At 36.7% G+C, this 22,336-nt stretch overlaps 1 protein-coding gene across 2 annotated transcripts; it reads right to left on the reverse strand.

Annotated features, from left to right (window-relative positions):
• Positions 1 to 9,651: 9,651 nt before the first annotated feature.
• On the reverse strand, positions 9,652 to 20,603 carry LOC141901700 (hydroxylysine kinase-like). 2 transcript variants are annotated; one of them, XM_074789119.1, is made up of 6 exons: positions 20,555 to 20,603; positions 14,774 to 15,030; positions 13,839 to 13,964; positions 12,253 to 12,401; positions 11,338 to 11,506; positions 9,652 to 10,482 (listed from the first exon to the last, which is right to left on the reverse strand). In XM_074789119.1, the coding sequence occupies exons 2-6, from the start codon at positions 15,015 to 15,017 to the stop codon at positions 10,013 to 10,015; spliced, it is 1,158 nt and encodes a 385-aa protein (XP_074645220.1). In that variant the 5' UTR covers positions 15,018 to 15,030; positions 20,555 to 20,603; the 3' UTR covers positions 9,652 to 10,012. The 2 variants fall into 2 exon arrangements, with proteins under 2 accessions (XP_074645220.1, XP_074645219.1); XM_074789118.1 differs by lacking the exon at positions 20,555 to 20,603 and adding an exon at positions 18,839 to 19,099.
• Positions 20,604 to 22,336: the final 1,733 nt, after the last annotated feature.

Consider the following 22,336-nt stretch of genomic DNA (forward strand, 5'->3'; position numbering starts at 1 on the left):
TTCACACTAGGATTTCAGTACGGTACTAAGCGTTCACACTAGGAAATTATTCGAGGCCTATTCGCGGCATATTCAGTTCTGTACTGAAATACGCGGCTTATTAAGCGTGGAATACAATTCCGCGCCGAAAACCGATCTCAGTACGGAACTGAGCTGACTGTGTATTTTCTGTAGTGTGAACGCAGATTCGGCGCTTAGCTAGCCGCGTATATACATCCGATTACGATTACGATTACGATTTATTTACACTCCAACCATTTCCATGGTATATGGAGGAAAACTATTACACATGTATATACAAATATTTACAAAACAACACTGAAGTGATTAAAATTTAGAGAATGAAAACGTAACGAAATATATATATACATCAACTATTTACGATACTATATATACTATTATATACATCAACTATTTACAATACTATATATACTATTGGAGGGATCTATATACATCTAAGCCGGTCTTAATGAATTTAGCTAAGTTGACCGTTGGGTTTTTCAGAATATCAAGGGTATTTAAGGTATTCAAATTCAAAAAGTTTTTGCGTTGTTCGTTAAGTAAGGTACAGTCAAACAGAAAATGGGATTCGTCACCTAAAGTATTACAAGTGGGGCATATTCTATCGGCTCTGTCTAAATGAAGGTTTGAAAATTTGTTCTCAGGTAAAATATAGGACCCGACCCTAAATTCAAATAAACTAGTTCCTAAGTCATCACCAAGTTCTATTATATACTTCTCTAACCTAATATCATTTTTATATTGCCTAAAGTTAGTGTATATCAGATTAGTATTTATGGCAGATACAGTTTCTTGAAGGTGCTGGTCACGGAGTATCTGTTTTATTCGTTTTGAAAAAGATTTACTGTTAGTCATGAATTGCTGCGTCCAAATGCAGGACAAACCACAGTCATCAAACGTTTTCTTTATATATGATAACCAAGGGCTCTTAAATTTATCCCTTAAAAATAAATTGAAAGATATTTTATAGAGTATTGAATTAAGTTTGGTTTGCTTTCCAGATACTGTTTTAACCCAAAAGTTAATCATCCTGCGTCTAACATCTATATTCAAAGGGTAACGTCCTAGCTCTGATAAAACTTGTAAGTTGCGAGAATATTTCGTCACTTTCATTAAGATTTTACAGAAGAAGCAATGAATATTTTCTAATAAATCAAGATTTTCGTATCCCCAGATCTCACACCCATACATGGCTATTGAACAACACACGTATCAAATAATTTAAACATAACATCTATGGGCAATTTCAAACGTCTGCCTTTTTGAACGATCGAAAACATAGCTCTCATAGCTTTATCGTAAAGATACTTTTTTGCCTTAGCAAAGTTACCATTCCAATTGAATTTTACTCCGAGATAAACATAATCTTCAACTACCTCTAACTCTTGATCACCAAACATAAATTTCGAAATCGTTTTTATCCGGGATTTACTACGCGTAAATACTAGTACTTAAGTTTTCTCTGAGTTAACAGTGACACCATTAGCCGCGCAATATTCAAATAAGGTATCTAAGTGTAGCTGAAGAGATTTCGCATCCTCAGCAAGAATAACTGTATCATCTGCGTATAGTATTATGAATAAATTCAGTAAAGTATCAATATCCTGATAACGATTCAAATTTAGTTTTTCTATAAATGACAAAGTCGGTTTTCCACGATCAATGAAAAATTCTTCAATGTCGTTTAAGAATAACGAAAAGAGGATAGGTGAGAGATTTTCGCCTTGTCTTAAGCCTCTATCAGCTGCAAAGTATTGTGACGTGCAACCATTTAATTTAACACATGATTTTATGGAGTTATACATATTTTTGACCACATTGAAAAAGTTTCCATTAATACTGTTAGCAATTAATTTTCGCCATAACGTTACCCTACAAATCGAGTCGAAAGCTTTCTTAAAATCAACAAAGGCGCAAAAAAATCTTCTTCCCTGACAAAGATACAGCTCTACGATTGTTTTAAGCGTGTAAATATGATCAATGGTGGAATATTTCGATCTAAAGCCAGCCTGGGCTTCACTTATAATGTGATTCGTATCTAGGAATGTTGACAATCTTTGATTTAGGATACTTGTAAATAATTTACCAAGACAGCTAACTAAGGTAATATCTCTATAATTATCAGGATTAGAGGGATCGCCATTCTTTTTGAAAATGGGTTTGATGACGCCTATAGACCACATCTCTGGAACATATCCTGTTTTAAGAACTAAATTGAATAATTTTTGTAATATATCAACTAAAAACGGATACTGACTAACTCCCAACAGCTCCTTCGTGATTCCATCAATGCCTGGGGCCTTATTGTTTTTGAGTAAAGAGATAGCCTTAATTACCTCATCACTGGTTATATCACTGTTCAAGATATAATTGTCATAGACAGGATGGTCACCCACGTCTGGGGGCTCATCACCGTCATCGGTTTCATTGTTAACATTATTCAAATCATTTAATCTCATAAAATGTTCAAGAAAAATATCAATATCTATATTAGCCTCATTATTTTTTGTTCCGCTCGCAGAGTTTAGCATCGACCAAAACTTTTTTGGGTTATTAATTTCGCATTCTCTCAATTCCTTAATAAATTCATCCTTTTGTTTCTTCTTATTTCCTCGGATGACCTTTTTATAGTTTTTAGACGAGTTCTTCAGGGATTCAAAATTGGAAGGGGTAGGGCAACCCCTATATCTTTTTTTCATATAATTATATTTCTTCTGTGCATCTCTACAGTCCCTGCCAAACCATCCGTTGCGGACCGGTTTTTTGCAGTTATTACTTTTCCTACTTTTTCTATGGTACATCAAATTACACTCATCAGCACTTGATAATAAAGAAGATACAAATCTATCGGTAAGTCCATTAATGTCATCTGGCGATTGATTTCCTAGATCTTGCAACCCGTCCAACAGTAACTTATCTAAATCATTATCTCGTAATCTTGATTCTACATTCAGGAAAAATTGATTTGATCTAGTACTGTCCCACCTAATTGAAGTGTTAAAGTTCGCGTGTTCATTACCCCTTTCATTATCGCTAGCAATGGTGTCCCTAGAATTCGTATACACGCACAGATTAATAGGATTATGTCCATCAGATAATAATGGGTCAAAAGGCATTATTTCAAAGTCCTCAACATAACCAAACAGTTCTAAATCACACACAAAATAATCGATGACACTAGTGTTCCTAAAAGTATAATTACCTGTCTGATCATTGCCACATCTGCCATTGAGGATAATTAGTGAATGGTTCTTACACAAATCTATTAGTTGATAGCCTGTATTATTCTTTCTTATGTCCTGATTATTTCTAGTTGTGGGAACGCCTAAATTAATCAATGAGTCAACAATAGGGTCTAAGTTATCATCTTGAATTATCTGATTATCAGGTTCCAAAAAGTCTGGCATACAAGCGGTGTGAGCATTAAAGTCACCAGAAATTAACACATTGAAATCATACTCAACTTTCAATTGCAATAACTCTATTTCAATTTCTCTGATAGCTAATTCTGAATAATAACGACTATTTTCTGGAGGAATATAAATTACACCTAGAAGTACATGTTTGTCGCGATTAAATAAATCTGTATCTAATAAATACCAAGATACAAACTGAGAGTCAGTCGAAATTGGTTTTATTTTATTTTTCATGAACTTCCTATATATGATACCGACGCCACCTGATCCTTTTTTTGAAAACTTTTTCCTATTTTTAAAGTGCGCCATATGGGAGGCGGGCAAGCTACAACCTAAATTACCGTCTAAATCATCTAAGTGAGTTTCAGTTAGACATGTGATGTCATTATTGCTAATCAATTCACAGAATTCTGGGATATCGAGTTTAGCTATAAGGCCACATACATTTAGCGTAGAAAACTTTAATGATGATTTGATACAAGGAATTACACTTATGTTTGCTGCCCGCGTAGTACAAAACACTCCCCTCTATTGGCACACTGGGTGACTACTATACTGGGCTTATTGAAGTGTCGAATTGCCGACTCGTAGGGTGAACGTAACTGGCTGTGTAAGCGCCGTATTTTCGTGAATTCGGCACCAGTACGGTACTTCGTTAGTGCCGAATCCAGGAAGAAAGCCACTAAATATTTGGATGGATATATGAAAGCTGTGGCTACTGGAGTGTGTAATGGGTAGTGTAGTGTGATCTGTGTGCATTTGTGGCCAGCACACAGATCGCATTGTTCATTGGGGTTAGGTCCAGGACTCGCGAGATTTTCAACAACACGGTAGTAACGTAAATGATGACTTGAATTGCATGACTACCTACCACCCCTCATTATTGTTGGAAAACTAAACGTTCCGCACTGACTAAAAATTAGTAATAATAATTAATAACATTTTAGAAATGGCCAGAATTTTAACTGGTTCTATCTCATTTTTATTTTACAATTGCGATTGGTATAATTTTTTTTTAAACGGCCGTTAAGGCTTCATGTTTCGTCTGCAATTCACTGCAAATAGTTACGCAACTACGCACATTTCAGTGTTTTTGGCAGCTATACACTCAATCGGCACCGTTCGTGACTAGCTTCACTGCGGAATTATCATTAATTAACATCGCCATATCACATCATCAACTTATATTGTGCCTTAAAACCCTAACAGCCGAAATAATTGAAATGCACACACGATTTCTATCATTGAAAATTGAGAGAGTGGCCGTGTTTGTGTTCTGCTGCTTCGCGTAAATCCCGCAGGGTGGCGCCACCGCGCGGAGTGGGGCCGATACGTCTAGCGTGAACGCGGCTGGCTAATGATGCGTGTTTTGGTCACCTTAACGTGTTGAGTTACGTGGTAGTAATCAGTATTCACACCAATCCGGAAACAGATACGTACGTGCGTGTGGTATCCCGTTACCTTCTCACACCGCTTTTGTGTCCTGTTCTTGGAAGACCCTCTGGCTATATTGCAACCAAACGTTACGAACAAACCGGAATAACGCCATCCACAAAACAAGTGTGAACCACTCACGGAATTTGAAATTTGTACACATTATCATCAGTAGCACATAAATGAATTACTAAGTAGAATTTAAGACAATATTCTCCCCATGGTATTTGCATGTGTCCGTAATGACGCTGTAATTTTATTGTGGACCCGTGGGTTGGATTTCTCTTACTTTGCGGCGCGAGTAACAGTGATTATGATACTGTGGAATGGGTGACGTCCTTCTTGATTCCTTGGTTCACTATTTGCACTTTATGCTGGACTGTGATAACTTCTCTAATTCTGTAATCAAGACGTGTAAAACTAAAAACGGTAGATAAGTCACAAAATCTCCGTTTTATTTTGAATTTAACACGTGTGTCCGGGGTGTTTCTAATTTGTATTATTATCAATATCAAAACAACATTTTCGAAATACTGGGTAGAATTTTAGATACGCTGTTTTCCTCCTTGAAATTCGCAAATTTCGGCAATCGCGCTGTAGTTTTATCGATTAAGACTTCGTTTAATAAATTCCATTTTCAATTGAATTAGATTTATTAAAACTTAAAGAAGGGGTCTAGCAAAATTATGATGACATATTAGGAATGGAAATAACAGGCTATTAAAAGCCAAATCCACATTCTCATTTAGACTAGTTTCAAATCGGCGAATTCAACTCAACCAGTCTTGTACGTACTTCCCAATTTTTCACAGCGAAATATGCGTACATATATAGACTACCAAAATAACCAACAAAAATACTCACTATTTCAAAACAACCATTACAGTGAGATAATATTCGTAATAAAAGTCGATGACATACTCTAGTTTTCATAGCTCCGGTTAGAAGGCCATTTAAAAACTGGTTCTGTATAATGTAAATTTGAAGTGACTTTTCGACTATATATCTACGTTCAAAATTGTATGAGGGAATTTGTACTCGACGCAACGCAGAGGTAAGAAACATAAGAATGAAATAATATCAGTAGAATTGTGGATATTGCAGTGGTTTCGATCCTCTGGCTTGTGCATCCGAGTAAAACCAGGGGGATTTATTCTTTCTTTCCTATATGTGAAATTCACAACCGATTGAAACAACCAATCTAGTTTGACATATTCCCATTTCACATTAAAGCGGTCATCTTTGATTTTGATGAACGGATAGGGCGTACATACGAGACTTGATGGCAAATTGGTTCGCTTGGCAAATAAATTTTTTCCAAATGTCACTGGTGCCTAACCAAATCATATACGTAATCCAAGATGACATCATGACATGACATATCATGACATATATTCCTAAACATCTTTGTATAATCGACGTCACTAACATTCACGTTTATGGTTACAGGAGTGATATACATGCTTCGATAATAACAGCGCAAGATATGGAATCAGATGAGATAGTTATTATAGCGAGCGCCGTAACGGTGGTACTGATAACATTGATAATCGCCGTTACTGTTTACATGATCTGCCGTTATAAATATAGAAATAAATTTGCATCTTTACAACAGGTAATTAATTAACCACCTTCCAAACTTAGTCAATGTTACAGGTAAAGGGATTGTCCATGCTCTTTCTGTCCTCAGCAATTGGACAAATTATAAGAGGTCTTTGGGGTCCTACACCCTTCGATATCGTTTTAAGATTGACATTAGTGTAGCTTGTCAATTCGGAAAAGTCAGTGTATTATGTATTGGATTGTGTAATTTCACTGTAAGTTTTTAATTTTTACAGAATATAGCCTATATGTAAGCTTTCTTCTCCAACTAGAAGTGACCGTCGCGTATCTTGCCCAGTGTGGCAATTTCACTGTCGTGGCGAAATAATCTTATCTTATTTCATGATAAATTCCATTTCATCTTCCATTTGAAATAAAATCAGCATTGTTGTTAGAACTCCAGCTAATGCGAACAATCCTACATCCATTTAATCTGGGGAACATTCCTGAACCTAGATCTAAACGTACTTGTAACTAAAAAACTAGCCTTACACCTATATGTAGTTGGAGGATACAGCTCGATTCTAATTGAATAATTTTCATTACAGACGACTTTGCCAGAGGCGCCATCTGATAACAAAATTACAGAACCTGGTTCCGACATAGAATCTAACAACGGCAACACATCCAATGTATGTACCGTATCTATACGGGGTCATTGTAGGATCACTTTCAATTCATTTTCGTTTCAAACAATGCTTCTTTGCGTGACATTGCTCAAAACCCCCATTCAATTTTTCTCCGTGAAAAATCCAAGTACAAAGGACAATTTACTACTATTTTCTGTAATTAAATCTCTGCTGGATCTATTTAATGCTATAATGGACTTGAGCCGTATGTCGGTTTGTCGGTTTGTCTTGAAAAGTACGCAGCCGAATTACTCTTTTTCTAAAAATGAGCGGGGAACTATTCCACGCTATACTGGACTCGAACCAACAAAGCCAATATCATAATTTCGTAATCGAAATAGATCTCGTCAATTTAAGTGGGGAAACTAGCGCTGGTTTGACATCCTACTATAGCTTTTTACTGCTTCTCCTGATGGCGTTTGATTTGAATATCATAATTTTTTTCATACAGACACCGGATTTGTTAACAAATCCGAGCACTTCCGTGAAATCTAAAGGATGGAGTTATTATCGTAGCGGTACGCCTGGAGCATTCACTCTCACAGATGCAGATAAGTGGCCGACAATGAAAGAACCCACAATGGATGATCGGAACAAACCTACAGATGTTCCATTCGATTCAATCCGGCGCATTGCTTTTTGCACTAGAAAACGCGTCAGGGGATTATTCAAATTAAGATCAATACCGGAAGAGCCGGCCCCTGGGATTTCTAATTTATCAATCGATTCAAATTTGTTTTCGATGGGTTCCGCAAATAGTGTAAATAAAACTAATTTCCCGGGCCAGAATCTAACTAGGAGTCAGTCAGTAGACTTGACTCAACAAGAAGCTGTCACTGACGTCATACGTAATACCGTATCATCTGCTGACATTGCAGAGCCCCCTAGTGGTCGTTATGTAGACCAGGCAACTGTGAACCGAGTCGGCTACGAGACTTGGAGACAAGTGCCAGTTGATAATCCGGCGTATAAACTGAGAATTTTATTTCGTGAAAAGCCCACGACTATACCCAACTCCGTAAATGTGTATCAATCAGACATAACAGAAAGCTTTTCGGACGTACAATCAACCAATGAAATTAATACAGGTTCTGGATGCCAAAATGATAATGATATCGAAGAAAATGATGGTCGACCAACTAAACCGAATACAGGCGCACCAAGCGTTGATAAGAAAAAAATGTCTCGGGCTAAGCGATCCTCGAAAAAAGATGGACATTTATCAGTGAATAGTTCAGAGAAGCTGGCAACAGGGGGAGTATTTGACCCCATGTATAGTAAGAAATCAAACAGTTTTAAGCATATTAGTTTTTGGGACGAAGTGGAAGCTTTCAATGCGAAAGACAAGGAGCATGTCCGATCAGGTCGATCAAACTTCGATACTCCTCACAGTAGTACTCCAACGGCTAATCACCAGTCAATACTAACGCCCCCTGTCGGCGATTCCTCTAGACGTACAATTCGTGTAGTGGGTGTGTGGAATATATAATGATTTTGCGCTTGAAAGATCTAAGAACACAGGACAATTTTTTATTTTGTTTAATAGAAATAGAAATATATTTGTATGCAGATTGTATATAATGTATCTATGCCAGTATTGCGCTTATCTGAGAATAAAATGTCATTATAGCACCATTATAAATCGTAGAATTAAAGCATAAATCATTACACATTGGTCCCAGCATAATTGAGGTAGACTAGATGAAATATGAATGTAACATGCACATATTGCGGTAAGGTGGGGGCAAAATGGACCCGCGTGGCAAAACGGAATTTCTTTCTAAACATCTGTCGATACCATTTTTCCATACACAATGTCCCTAATGGCACAACATATAGTTTTGTGGGGTTGAGATGGTGAGATCGTGAAAAAGTTTTAAAGTTTTTCTGCTTCGAAAATTTCGAAAGAGGAGACACATTTTTGACATATGGATGTAGCATAGATTTACGGGCGATTTGTTGCAGAAGTATAATAGCTAACAAGCATAAGCCGTCAATAAGAATTAGGTTATAACTAACACAATATTATATTTGTGAATCACGTGACAGGAATTCACTAGTTGTGCATATGGGGAAATGTGGAGCCGAAGTACTCGGTTGTAGGTGGAAAACGAGGGGATGATTCGATGCCAAAAAGAATGGGCATATTTTGCAAGTGATGGAGAAGACCACAAACTTGAGGAACAAATTACCTGTTTGATTGCGGATTAACTTTATATATGAATATTCATTACCTCCTGGTTTTGATATATCAAAACAACTCGAGAAGCTGTCACATTTTGAGTGAGCTAAACACTATCCTAAGTTAAGGGGTCCATTGATTTTGCCCCACCCTCACCTATCTATAACCATATATATATATATATATATATATATATATATATATATATATATATATATATATATATATATATATATATATATATATATATATATATATATATATATATATATATATATATATATATATATATATATATATATATATATATATATATATATATATATATATATATATATATATATATATATATATATATATACCCTATACATAAAAACATATTACAAAATGCACGACATATGAGGCCTTTGTTACAACTAAGTTGTTTGTTATGATTATAAGAAAACGATTTCTTAGTCAACTTAGTCAACTGTAGCCTAGGCCCACTGAGAATAATCCAAATTTTATTTTGAGTTATTGTCCTGTATAGTCCGCAAGTAGAATGCGTAGAATTACACCAAATACATGTACACTTTCGGCCTATCTTCATGCTTAAGCATTGAATCATTTGAATTTGAAGGAATTGGTTATCAACATTTTGGTCAATGCCTCTTTGAAACATGGAACTCAATACGACACTGATTACCGAAACCGGGTGTGGGGGGTATTTCTTCCTGCCCACAAAATACTTAAGAACACTTAGATCTATTAATTCCATTGATTTTATCTTTCCACATTCTCAGTAAATCACCTTTTGGGATATTTCTCAGTTTTCTAAGCATGTCCCATCCGCGCCTGGAGGTTGCCAGAACGTAGTCGTTACTCGTGTCAAGACTGTGGGTGTATGCGCCTAATGTGAGCGACTGGGCGTACCGCGACGCAACCAACAGGGGTATCATCGACATCTCAAGGTCATTCAAATGCACCTGACTTAGATATCCCGCCAAGCATTGCGCGCAGACGTCCATAAAATCAATATGTGACATCGCTACGGAAGATGTGCAGTACATCATCAATGTTGCAACTTCGAATACTTTATAAGCCATATTTATGTCTCCGAAATCAAGAATACCGGCTACATGCAACTTTTTCACTCCATTTTCGTCAATTCTAGTATCAATAAGAATATTCTGTTCATTGAAATCACCGTGAATCATCACTGAAAATAGATGAATAAAAAACAAATACGAGTCTATTATCAAATTTGAATGTGTTCTGCATATTCATAGCGAAAGTTTTGTTTGTAGATTCACGTGTGAAAAAAAAATTAAAATGTAATTGTTACAACAAAATATCACATGCCCTAAAATTACCTAAACTACACACTTATAGTGTAGAATAAGTACAATTTGTACTGAAAAAATACAATACAGTATAATACAATTCCTTCTGCGTTCATAAGTCTTTAATCGCATGGAATAATGTACTTACAAACACTGTGCACACGTCGGGCAAGGGTCTGGCGCACACAACAAGAAAAATCTCGAAACAAGAAACTGATTTTGAGTTTATGCGTTTCGATAAGTTTTACAACTTATAAAACTAGGGGTCCAGGGACACCACGCCCGCTTTGGAAGTGGTTTGAAATGCTCAGCAATTAGAAAATCTTTATAGTCAATGCCCCCAATGAACATATAATGAAATGAATGATCTTGAAACTCGCCACAATCATAGAACATGTCAATATTGATAGATCATGTCATGAGCTACTGTGCAATTTTTTGTGGTTACAAAATATGCCGAGATACCAATACATTTCTTGTGTTGACTACATTCAATGCGCCCTGGTGACCATATATAAAAAAACCAACGCCTTGAAATCCACTACAATCATGGAACATGTTTCTTGTTTCAGAAAACACCAACATGTTTCGTTAAACCGTATTTCTTGTTTCGGGGCAGCTAGGTCACGAAACAAACCAGAATAAGGTTTTGTCTATTTCGTTCTGTGGCTGCACTATGGCCTTTAATCTAAGAAAAAGATAGCATATTGCCCGAACGTTACCGCTCATACCTTTCTTCAGATCGTGTAGATTTGGTACGACGTATGTCTCATAGTCGTTGAATATGTCGGATATCAGTTTATGTTTATCGGCATCCTGTAGAACATACATATACTCCCTAACATCCAGCACATTCTTTAAATTCCATATCATCTGGTGTAGCCCTCCGTCTGTCATATCCTACAAACAAATATCCGCCATATTTAATTTCACTTAAGCCGCAATTGAATATTACCATCTTTAAATCAATGATGCAATCAGGGGTGGGTTTAGAGGGTCTCGGGGGCCAGGATCCCTGCCTTCCCTTTTCTTTTCTTCTGAACCCCGTCCTCCCAAAGTGGCTAGATCCGCCACTGATTGACATAATCACTAATATGCTAGTAATTTTTCCGTACATCGTTTTGCCCCGCGTTGACAGTAAACGACCGAGGTCTTACAGAACAAGTGCGTATTTTTCCCCAAAAGTATTCTAAAATCTGTTCACAAAATAATATGTTCACATACATGCTAAGAAACTCGATATAACACATCGAACCCACCCAAACTCGATATGATAAACTGAAAATCTATATTGCTGCAAGAAACCCCTGGACCTAAGGAAACGATTTTGTTTTCATTTTCTTGTCACGGAAAATAAGCAAAACATTTCTTCGACGGCATTTTTTCATGGCCACTGTAGTTTTGAAATCGTCGCGGCATATCACAAAGAATTCAAAATCTAAAGAAATATTTTGACTGAGATCTCACTGAATTTCAGAGATCAAGAAATGCACAGCTTTGATGGAAAATTCCCGAAACTTGACTCCCAACCAATGAAACATATCATAATCATACGACTCTCACTCAAGAGTCTTACTTAAATCTTAAATCTGTGAATTAAAGATCGCTAACTCATGACTGGACCCGTAGAAATGTACCGAACTTACTTCAATAGCGCAATCCATTTTGCCACAGACTGCTCCGATCTCGTACAGTAGCTCAGGAGTAACGTCACTGGTTTTATCGAGAATCTGCCCCGGTATGAATGTGAACAGCCGCACAAGATGTTCTTTATAAGTCTCATTTTCTGTCGCATCTAAAAAGACAACATTCTTTTTGATGACCACAAATACGTAGTGTGTACGCAATCTGGGGGTGCGCTACGCAAAATTCAGTTTTTTAGAAGGAATACGTGATTTTGTTTTTTCTGTTTATTGCATACTCATGAAAACTTATTTTCGGGGTTTAACTCAACAAATAAAGACGAATAGAGGACAATTTTCTGAACAGGCCGATCTTACAACGGAGCCCTTAGCGGCTAGGTTCAAGAAGACTATGTCTGAAAACAAGATGTTCTCAGGTCAAACTAGCTGCTATAGATACAAGTAGGCTATCATACGACGATCTTAAATGTTTCGACGAAAAGTGAAAAAATGCCACTTTAAGTGGATGCACTCGAATTGAGTGTATTACGGAAGTCTCGTAGGACCCCCTGGATCCACCCTGGATGATCTTATGGGTTCCAGCCAGTGAGAGATATCCAGAATTAAACAAGACGACACGTCATATAGGATATAGAGGTCGGATGACGAGAAATAATCGATTGATCACGCTGACCATATGACCATTTACCAATCACGCTGTATGCTGTATACATATACAGTATATCCTGGAATCGTTTTGAAAATATAGACATTAGACATAAGACAAAAGAAAAATTCCTGTCTTAAATCAGTAACGTAATTGCATGATAATGAGAGCTCATATGTATTTGTAAATTGGAAATGTCCCAATAAAGCAAGTTCATTCCACAAAATTTCTTGGATTATATATTGATATTAAACTGACGTGGTCTGACCATATATCATTTGTCTGTAAAAAGATATCTCGTAAAATTGGTGTATTAAATAGATTGGTTCTAAATTGTTTTACTTTGAATGCATGACTGTTAGGCAGAATCTGAAAAAGAGTTAGGCAGTAGTGAATTCTTATATATCTAAATATGAAAAAGCACAATTGAAATTTCGTCATTGCTCGAAAAGTAAGGATACCTAAGTTTTTGAAGATGGGGCTGTATGATCTAAAGGGGGAACCTTTGATATAACACGCTTTTGAAGTAGGATTATTGGCCTGATTCTCGATTCGTAGTTATACGATTATTATAGTTCATAATGGAAAAATAAAATTATATTGAATTATATTATGTATTTATTGTGATTTAGTGAAGAACACTTACTTTAAAATCAAATTATATTATTATTCGCCGAGAGGAAAATGTATTAAGATACGATGACAACACGTAGCTTCGCTACACTGGATAACTTGGTTAAATGTGCGCGTTTTTCTAGTAAGCTTTACAACGAATTGCCTCCAGACTTCGGGTTCTACGTTGTCACGAACACTTTGAATTGGAATACAATGTTGTAACCCGTATGGTCAGACTTTTCAGGTGAAAAATACGAGAAAGTCTAGTTCTTTTTGGCGAGGGGTAAACGTAGAAGTTTTCGGTAGAAATAATGGATGGCGTCATAACCTTGTTGCAGAACTCCATTTGTGTAGATTCTCTCCAGACTGTAAAACGATCCTTCTTTGTTCAGTATTGGAGCCTGCACTGGCAAGTGAGCATTGACCAGACGTTGCATGAATTCGAGTTGTCTATCTGAAACGTTCAAAATAAATAAAATGATATAACGATATAGTTTGCTAATATCTCGCGAATTACCGAATCTACGTACCGGTACGAGTTCAAACAAAATTTATTTGAAAAGTCTGGACCTCGGTCATACTTTATGTGTTAACATTAGTAAATCACTCGCCTTAAACCGATGGTTAACTTACTACAACCTAGTCATTTGAGTTGCAAGGGGTCAAGTTCAGGGGCTGGTTGCTCAAACATTGGTGACCCTAACCAGTCGTCAAGCTTAACATCTATTAGTAAAAATTCTTAAAGGGTCGTTAGTGGGTAGCTCATTTCATTCCAAAATGGCTACAATCAGTTCAAAAGAAAATGCAACTGTTAATGAACGTTACAAGAAAAGGAAGACAATGTCTCTTCACAAGACGTTGATGGTGCTCTTTTATAAACGCATTGCCAAGCTAATCTTCAATTAACGATGTGGTGAATTCAATTCCTTCCCGCGTCATCCAAGAAAAACATCTTTTTAGTGAACAGTTTTGGTTGATTTTGAGCTGTTTTATAATAGTACAGTGCTGAAATATAAGTCTATTCTATCAGTCTATTTACAATCCCCGACAGTAACGACACAATAAGTGATTTATGGATACGTTAGGAGTTAAACAACTTTTGAACAATACCGGTCCTTAGTCTATAAAACTAACCCCAATGATAGATGGCCTGGACTCAAATGTGGAACCGGTTATACTTGTAACCATATCATCTGAATCAAGAGCTCGGTCAGACATTATCCAGTTACGTAAATGTTGCAATACATTTTGCACGGTACTCACCAAACGATTTTAAGTTTTTAGAATCCTCCGTATTCGTTACTTTGAATACATAGCCATCCGGATGAAGCTGTTTAATGTTCGGATTGTCAAAGTTTTCTTCGAATTGCACGTAGAAATTCTTGTCGTCGTAGCCGTTCAATGCTTTCATTTTTCGTATAGTGAACCCGTAAAGACTTTTAACAAGTTCGTGAATTTGTTTTTCGGAAACATTTGGCGCTATCACGTCGCCTGGTGAGGTGTTCATCGTCTCAGATTATCTACAGAAAGTAAACGAATGAATGTACACGTTGAAGCACAGAGCTGAACTTACATTGAGGGGCACCTTATGTCATTAAAACAAACGGTCGCAAAATTTGTGGACGCGCGGCAACGAGTGACCATGTAATATACTCATGCACAGAAGCACAGCAATTATATCACAATTATATAACACACCTTTAAATATCACTCAAGACATTGTCTACACAGGAATTACTAAATTTCTAGATTTCTTCAAACGCACACTCACAAACTTCTCACATCTTTTATTTCTCGCACAATCCATTTTGTACAAAAATCATTACAATCTAGAACAAGGCTCTGGCTGCACCAACACTATTATTCATTTCAAAAACTCACTAAAAGATCGCCTAAACCAAGAAATCATACTTCAACAAAACCTTCATATTTTGAGTCTTAACAATATACTTATACACCTGGACGCAAGCGGACTGAACGTAGTAAACAGAATCACCCTCGACACCATTAGCGTAACGCCAGTTTTTATTACTTACACCAGGGAAGTGTGATGAGATGTGATGTGATAAGCGTAGCTTACTGCTGTTGCGGTAACCTTTGATGTACGGGCTGAATTGAATAGCCTACATCCGGCAATTAAAAGCGTCCGTATTCCATCTCATCACACTTCCCTGCTTACACCTACATATCCCGACTTTGACACTTGAGGTATGTTCTGATTTAGATCAAACTGTTAGATAATTGCTTCGTAGTTTAGATCGAACAGGGATGACGGTCTATCAATACGCATAGAACTGTCTCACCACTTTTGCTCTATACCATCACATACGCATTAGTTTACTGTTTCTGATGTTTTGACTGTAAACTCAGTCTCATTGCCGCGATAGCTGGAACGCTGCCTCCGTTTTTGGCCTTAGGATAGCAAGCTCAGTCTATCTACGCGCAATGGTGACTGGAAAGTTGCCTCTTGACATCAGTCTCATTAAAAACTGCCAAAAACCTAATCGTGACAATGTAAATAGAACCCGATCAAGACTGTATATATGCAAATGTACAAACATGTATCCAATATTCACGTGACTGTGCCGCTTTCTTCCTTACGGTCTATCAATGCGCATAGCACTGTCCGTTTGATTGCGATACATTCACGGACCTAACTATGCACTGTACATTAGAAACACAAAACTGCTCCCAGTGTAAAACTTTTACTTTTAGGCAAATTCAGCACCAGATGTGAAGTACCAACTGCGCACCCCTTGACGGAGAAACCCATCCTCATCGGAGCTGCACCGTCGATGTCATACAACTACACTTCGGATACCCCAGGGCCATACTCACATCTGGAAAATTTGCGTTTCGAAATGTGCTTTCTTACTCTGGTCAGGGACACTTCCCTGCTCTGGTCAACACGCGGGATCATCAACTTAGACAAACTTCTACATCAAAATCTCGAGAAAAAACCACAATAAACTATCGTACTATTTACACGTCCAAAAACGACCAAAAAAATAAAAAATTGGACAAAATGATCTTCAACCTTGTAATATAGCTATTTCCAGAATCTCGATGTATTGAATTAGGCAGCCAGAAAAGTTCATCCCAATCAGTCGCTTGCCGGTTCAGACTGAATGGAAGATTGTCACGATTGTTAGGATGAACCGGAACCGAATTTCCAATTATGTACTTCGATTTTTTTTAAAATTCTGTTAATTCGACCGCCGATCACACAACTATATCTGTACTTCGATTTCCGATTTAACAATTAAACCCCCCTGTTTCGCTCCCGGCAGGTGTGGTGGGTCTGTATGGGACACTCAATCGAAAAATCAAACGAAATTTACCAACCAAAAAAATAAATAACGGGGACAATCCCTATTTTAAGATCAAACGGTCGCAGATGGTCAGTGCGTCGTACTGTGCATAAACGGAAATATGAACGCTAAATCTCTTTGATGAAATGTTTAATCAATGATAATATTTATCTATTTACCGCTCTCCGTTGCGTACTAAAGCGGTTTACTAAGATATGTCATAAATGTTGTTTTAAAAAGGCGAGTTTTCATACCAGACTTGAATTTTTCAATATCTGCGCCGTATATATGTTTCGCGATATGATTTATTTGATAGTATGGTTAAGCCGATTTTGCTTAATGCTTGTGAAATATGGGGCTACGAAAGTCCAATATCATTGAAAATGTGCAATCTCTTATCTGTAAGTCCGTCCTTAGACTGAATAAGTCGACACCCAATTCTATGGTGTACGGAGAACTTGGTCGAATCCCTCTTGAAATTGACATTAAAAGTGTAAATTAAGATGGTAAAATTCTGGGCAAACCTCGTATCAAAAAAACAGAGAAACACTCTCTAGTGAAACATATTTTATCCAATACGATTTAAGCACGTCACAAAATATCAATTTCAAGTAGTTATCTTCTGTCGAAAATATACTCCAGTGTGGAATGTGGAATGGCTAATTTCTGGTTCGGGCAAAATTTTCCTAACGTCTTGTATATTTATGAATCTGTAAAGTTACGACGTACTGATCAATTTATTCAGAAATGGCACGCAGACTGTATAGAATCACCTAAAGCGTTATCTTATCGTCGTATCAAACCGACTTGTATTACTCTTGAGCCTGAAAATTACAACCTCTCGTTACCTGCGTCATACCGTATTTCCATCTGTACAGTTAAAATGTAGCAACCATAATTTACCCATGGAATTAGGCAGGCGACACAGAATACCTCGGGGAGAACGACTTTGCACGAACTGTAACCTCGGCGTTTTTGGGAACGAGCGTCACCCTATTATCAGAACGTAATTTTTTTGCCATGTACAACGCGAAAAACTAATCCCTAGAAGATTTTGGTCGACTCCAAATTTTGAAAATAGAAAATAAGAACTCCCTTTTCTGTACAAAAAAACCTAAGAATCCAGATAAATCTTTCTGAATTTATTCGAATATGCTCAAATTGAATTGTAAACATGTATAATAGATATGTGAACTCCCCACTTTTTACCGTCATTTTGTATTTATGTATTATTAATGTACATTTTTTTTCAATGCGAATTGTAAAATTTGTGAACAATAAAAGTTGAATCGGAGTGAAAGTTTTTTTTCTCGTGAAATACCCTACGCTCTGGGACTAAATTGCATTGCCTGAATGATATGACTAATAAAACTGAATAAACTTTTATAAATTTTTTAGCACCTGATGCATGGTCTCGACATAGATCGAACTACTATACAGCTAGAAAAAAATGAAACATCGTTTTTCCTAATCGGCCGGGTCACTTTTGAAAACTTCAATACAATTTGTAATCAATTCATTTCTATAGCCCCCGAGTCTATTATGCCTAGCTTGATCATGGTTTTATGAGAAGTCATGTACAGGGTTGTAGACATGAAGCAGAAATGAGAAAGAAGGTATTAATTCGTTTCAGCCTATACTTAAAAAAGGGATGATTTAGAGACAGAATACAAGCAGTTATCCTCTTTTTGATTACATTTCGATTACCCTTAGAAACCACCCGGACACATGTCAATGGCAGATGAGATTTTTACTCCGCGCACCGGATAATGAATAGAATCGCAGAATCGCAGAATAAGTCCCGCTCTTTCCCCAATGAAAAAAAAACAATAATGTACAAAATTACCCCGGCCCTTTCCCGTTGCCATTATATGTCATTATCTTTTTAAATCATATTATGATCAAGGCTCCAATTACCGCTCATACAGAAGTACCAACATATTATAATCCCCAGTTATTCTTACACGTGAAATATTCATAGAAATTTTTCTCGAATTCATCGAATGTACAACCATACCTTAGCTTCTTTTGTTTCGCAAACAATGCTAGTCACAATTTTCCATTTTTATCACGAAAATTTACGAAGGATTTGTAGAAGCAAATCGATTAATAAAACGCGAATCAAATGTTTAAAAATCATCAATCATAAGAATTGTACGTTGATTTCACAATCCCATGGCTATATCCGTCATGGTCCCAGAGCAATGACTCAGTGTCGTTACTCGTGAATTATTTATATAAATCAGACTACAGTCTCAATAGATTGTATTAATGAAGCGTGGAACCATGAAACCATTTTCAGATCTCTTAAGCGGCGAATGTTTTAAACAAGTTTTCTTTGCTAGGTTGACCCATAAGAACATACACACACACACACACACACACACATACATATATATATATATATATATATATATATATATATATATATATATATATATATATATATATATATATATATATATATATATATATATATATATATATATATATATATATATATATATATATATATATATATATAGATTGGTCTTTAATCAAAAATTTATGAAGACTTCGTTATGCTAATTTTAATGAGATCATAGGAAGTAAGGACATAGTCATATGAAGACATTTCTCCGGCGTGACTTTGTGGCTAATTCATATGTTTTTGGTATGGGCTCGCATCCGCGACCCCCCTGGTGGGGGAAAATATATATTTTGCTTAATTTCGTTTGATATTTATATCGTATCTAGGGGTGTCCGATGGTTTGTACGTAAACTTATTTAATGCAATGGAATTTACCATAAATAGAGATGTAACAATTTGATACGCGTGCCAATTCCAAGCACCATCCGCCAATTGTTAAAGAATATTTGGGTCGATTCAAATATGAACCCAAGGGCGGATTTAGGGGGAGGGGTGAACTGGATGGACTGGTCAGCTCCCATCAAATTTCGAATGTGCCCTCCTAAAAGTCTGAAAACTTTGTTTAAAAAGAAAATTTCCAAAAGACGAAAAAAAATTTCAACCGGGCCTGATTAGGGCCAAAAAAGGCCCGTGTTCGTTCTGAATTTTCTATTGGAGAGCTACGAGAACCCCTACCAATGTTTCGCACCATCAGCCTTTGCATTGCAAAATCTGCCCTTTCAAATAAGCCAAAATTTCTGGTCCACTCGTTCAAAGAATCTTGTCGGTTAAAACATAGAAAGATCGTACATAATATGTGTGTGCGTTATTTAAATGATCACACTATTTAGAGACTATAAAGGAGGCTGAGTTGCAATTTGCAGAGCTTGGTTATGACCAGTGCATCATTCCCATTGGCCTCGCAACGGTGACGCCGCATTACTAAAGATAAACCGCGTGCATCATGTCTGATCTGGATCATGTACGTAGGCAGCAGATGTCATGTCACATGGCCTCACAAACATAAAAAGCCAAACCGATTTTTTCAAATATAGCTCATTTCTAGACTACGTTAGTCCTACTTTGTTGTAATACAAATATATGCCATGCGGTACAGACATTTCGCGGAGAAAATATCAAAATTCGAGGTTTACACGCTAACATACGTAACAACCCTCTGAATGTAGGCCTACTCGCAATTTTTTTTCAAAATGATCATAAATAAAGAGTTCGAAATAAAGCTTATGAACCTTTACAGTCGTGACAACAATATGATAAGGTAGATTAATGATCATATGATAGGGTCTGTATTTTTTTTCTAATTCAATTAGATATATATGTTACCTTTCAAACTGCCAATAAAGTACGTTTATTCCACACCACAGCGCCTACGGTTAACATTGCAACACCAATATAAGTATATATAAACGGATGTTCAAAGTACAGTAGCGATTGTGTTGATTACTAAATTAGGACGCGTTGATTGGAAATGGGAAGATTAATGTGCATATATACAAGGTCTGTTTTTATCACGTGCGCGGAGGTTTATGCAGATCCTGGACCAACAGTAAAAGTTATACTAACACCTAATACGGAAAATGCAAAGCGTGTATTCGTTTATCTTTCAGCCCTACAAGCTGAAGAAGCAGGCCTATACTACGTCATAGATGGAAAGACATTGCCATACAGATGTGACCTGGCAAGTAGGCCTAAGCGTTAACTAACTGATACTGTAGAAAATAAGACAGTTTTATAATTTATTTTCACCACTGGGGTACCAGCAATAACCTGGCCCCATTTGCTCAAAAGTGGGTCCGAGTTATCCAGTACCACGGGAACAAAGCAATTTCAATCATCACTTGAGAGTTATACAACGTTGACAAATTTTCGAGCAACAAGGAAAGGAGTACTCGTGAGTGGATCCCGGGTTCCTGGGTTGCGCATCAAGATAAGGCATATACTACATATCGGGGCACCTGATCAAAAAAATGGTTCGTTTGTTATTGGAAATGGAGAACAAGCTTGTATGAATTTACGTAGAATTTTTAGGTATCAGTTTAATATTTTTCATTTTCCCGTAAAATTCCAGGGCAACATGACATTTTAGTGGGGAGGGGGATGCACGGGATGACCTCTGCAATCGAACATTGACCAACCTGTTCGGATATTCCACGTCAATATTGTGTATCCCATATTACACAAATCTATAATGATTCATCGTAGATTTCAGAAAGTATCTCTTTCAAATTAGATTCGTTTTCCAATACAAGCAAGAAGCAGAAGGTCCACTATCTCCACGTACTAAACACAGACAGCCAAGAATACACCTCAAGGCAGTCAGGACAAGCTCGGAAAGTCTTTCTTTCGCTTCTCGTTTATCATGAATTCAACTCGGATGCAGATCGATCGAACATATAATAGTTATATCATAGTTATAACATATAATAGTAATAACATAGGTATATAGTTATATAATAGACTTATGTCAGTGGCAAACAAGTTTGGACGCTACCGCGCACTGTCATTGGTTATTCTGCCTATTATTGTTTCTGTTAGGCACCTTCGGGAATTCAGCGACGTTCTTGATAATGATAAATCACTGATTCCGCAGTACGCTAACTATCTAATAGTTTTGTCTGCAAGTGATTCAATCTACTGCAATAATCTATCTATAACTCCTGTTTTACAGTTTGTTCTCTTGAACGTACGAGAAAGTCATATATTCGTGATGAAGTCGCTGATCAGTTGTCAAATCTATGAATTCATAATGGCACTTGCGGCCTGCAATAGTTCGTGGTTTATAGTAGTGTTAGGAGACTGAGATATATTGTTATTAGGAATTTTGGGTAAAAAGCTGAAACTTGGTACTAGGTCACTGGGTCATTTAAATATTATATAAATTTACATGTGAGCATAATGTGACTGACGTATTAGGTGATATTCACGTCAGATCACGTACCAGTAATTCTATTTAGTGACCACATGTTTCTGGGGAATTATTTGTGGAATTAGTTGTTCAAATAGGGTGGATTGATATTTTACGTAACACTTGGATTATAATGGAATGTGGGGAAATGTGTTCAAACTTGGTCATTAGCTGTAGTCAAAACAGACCACAGTATATAA

Source organism: Tubulanus polymorphus, chromosome 3 (genome assembly GCF_964204645.1).
Source record: "Tubulanus polymorphus chromosome 3, tnTubPoly1.2, whole genome shotgun sequence".
NCBI lineage: Eukaryota > Metazoa > Nemertea > Palaeonemertea > Tubulaniformes > Tubulanidae > Tubulanus > Tubulanus polymorphus.

Excerpts from the sequence above, each read along its gene's own strand:
- LOC141901700 (XM_074789119.1), bottom strand. The coding sequence starts at position 15,017 with ATGAACACCTCACCAGGCGACGTGATAGCGCCAAATGTTTCCGAAAAA. Across the intron at positions 13,965-14,773 it reads TAAAAACTTAAAATCGTTTG|ATAGACAACTCGAATTCATG; the intron begins GTGAGTACCGTG and ends TGAACGTTTCAG. Across the intron at positions 10,483-11,337 it reads TCTACACGATCTGAAGAAAG|TGATGATTCACGGTGATTTC; the intron begins GTATGAGCGGTA and ends ATCTATTTTCAG.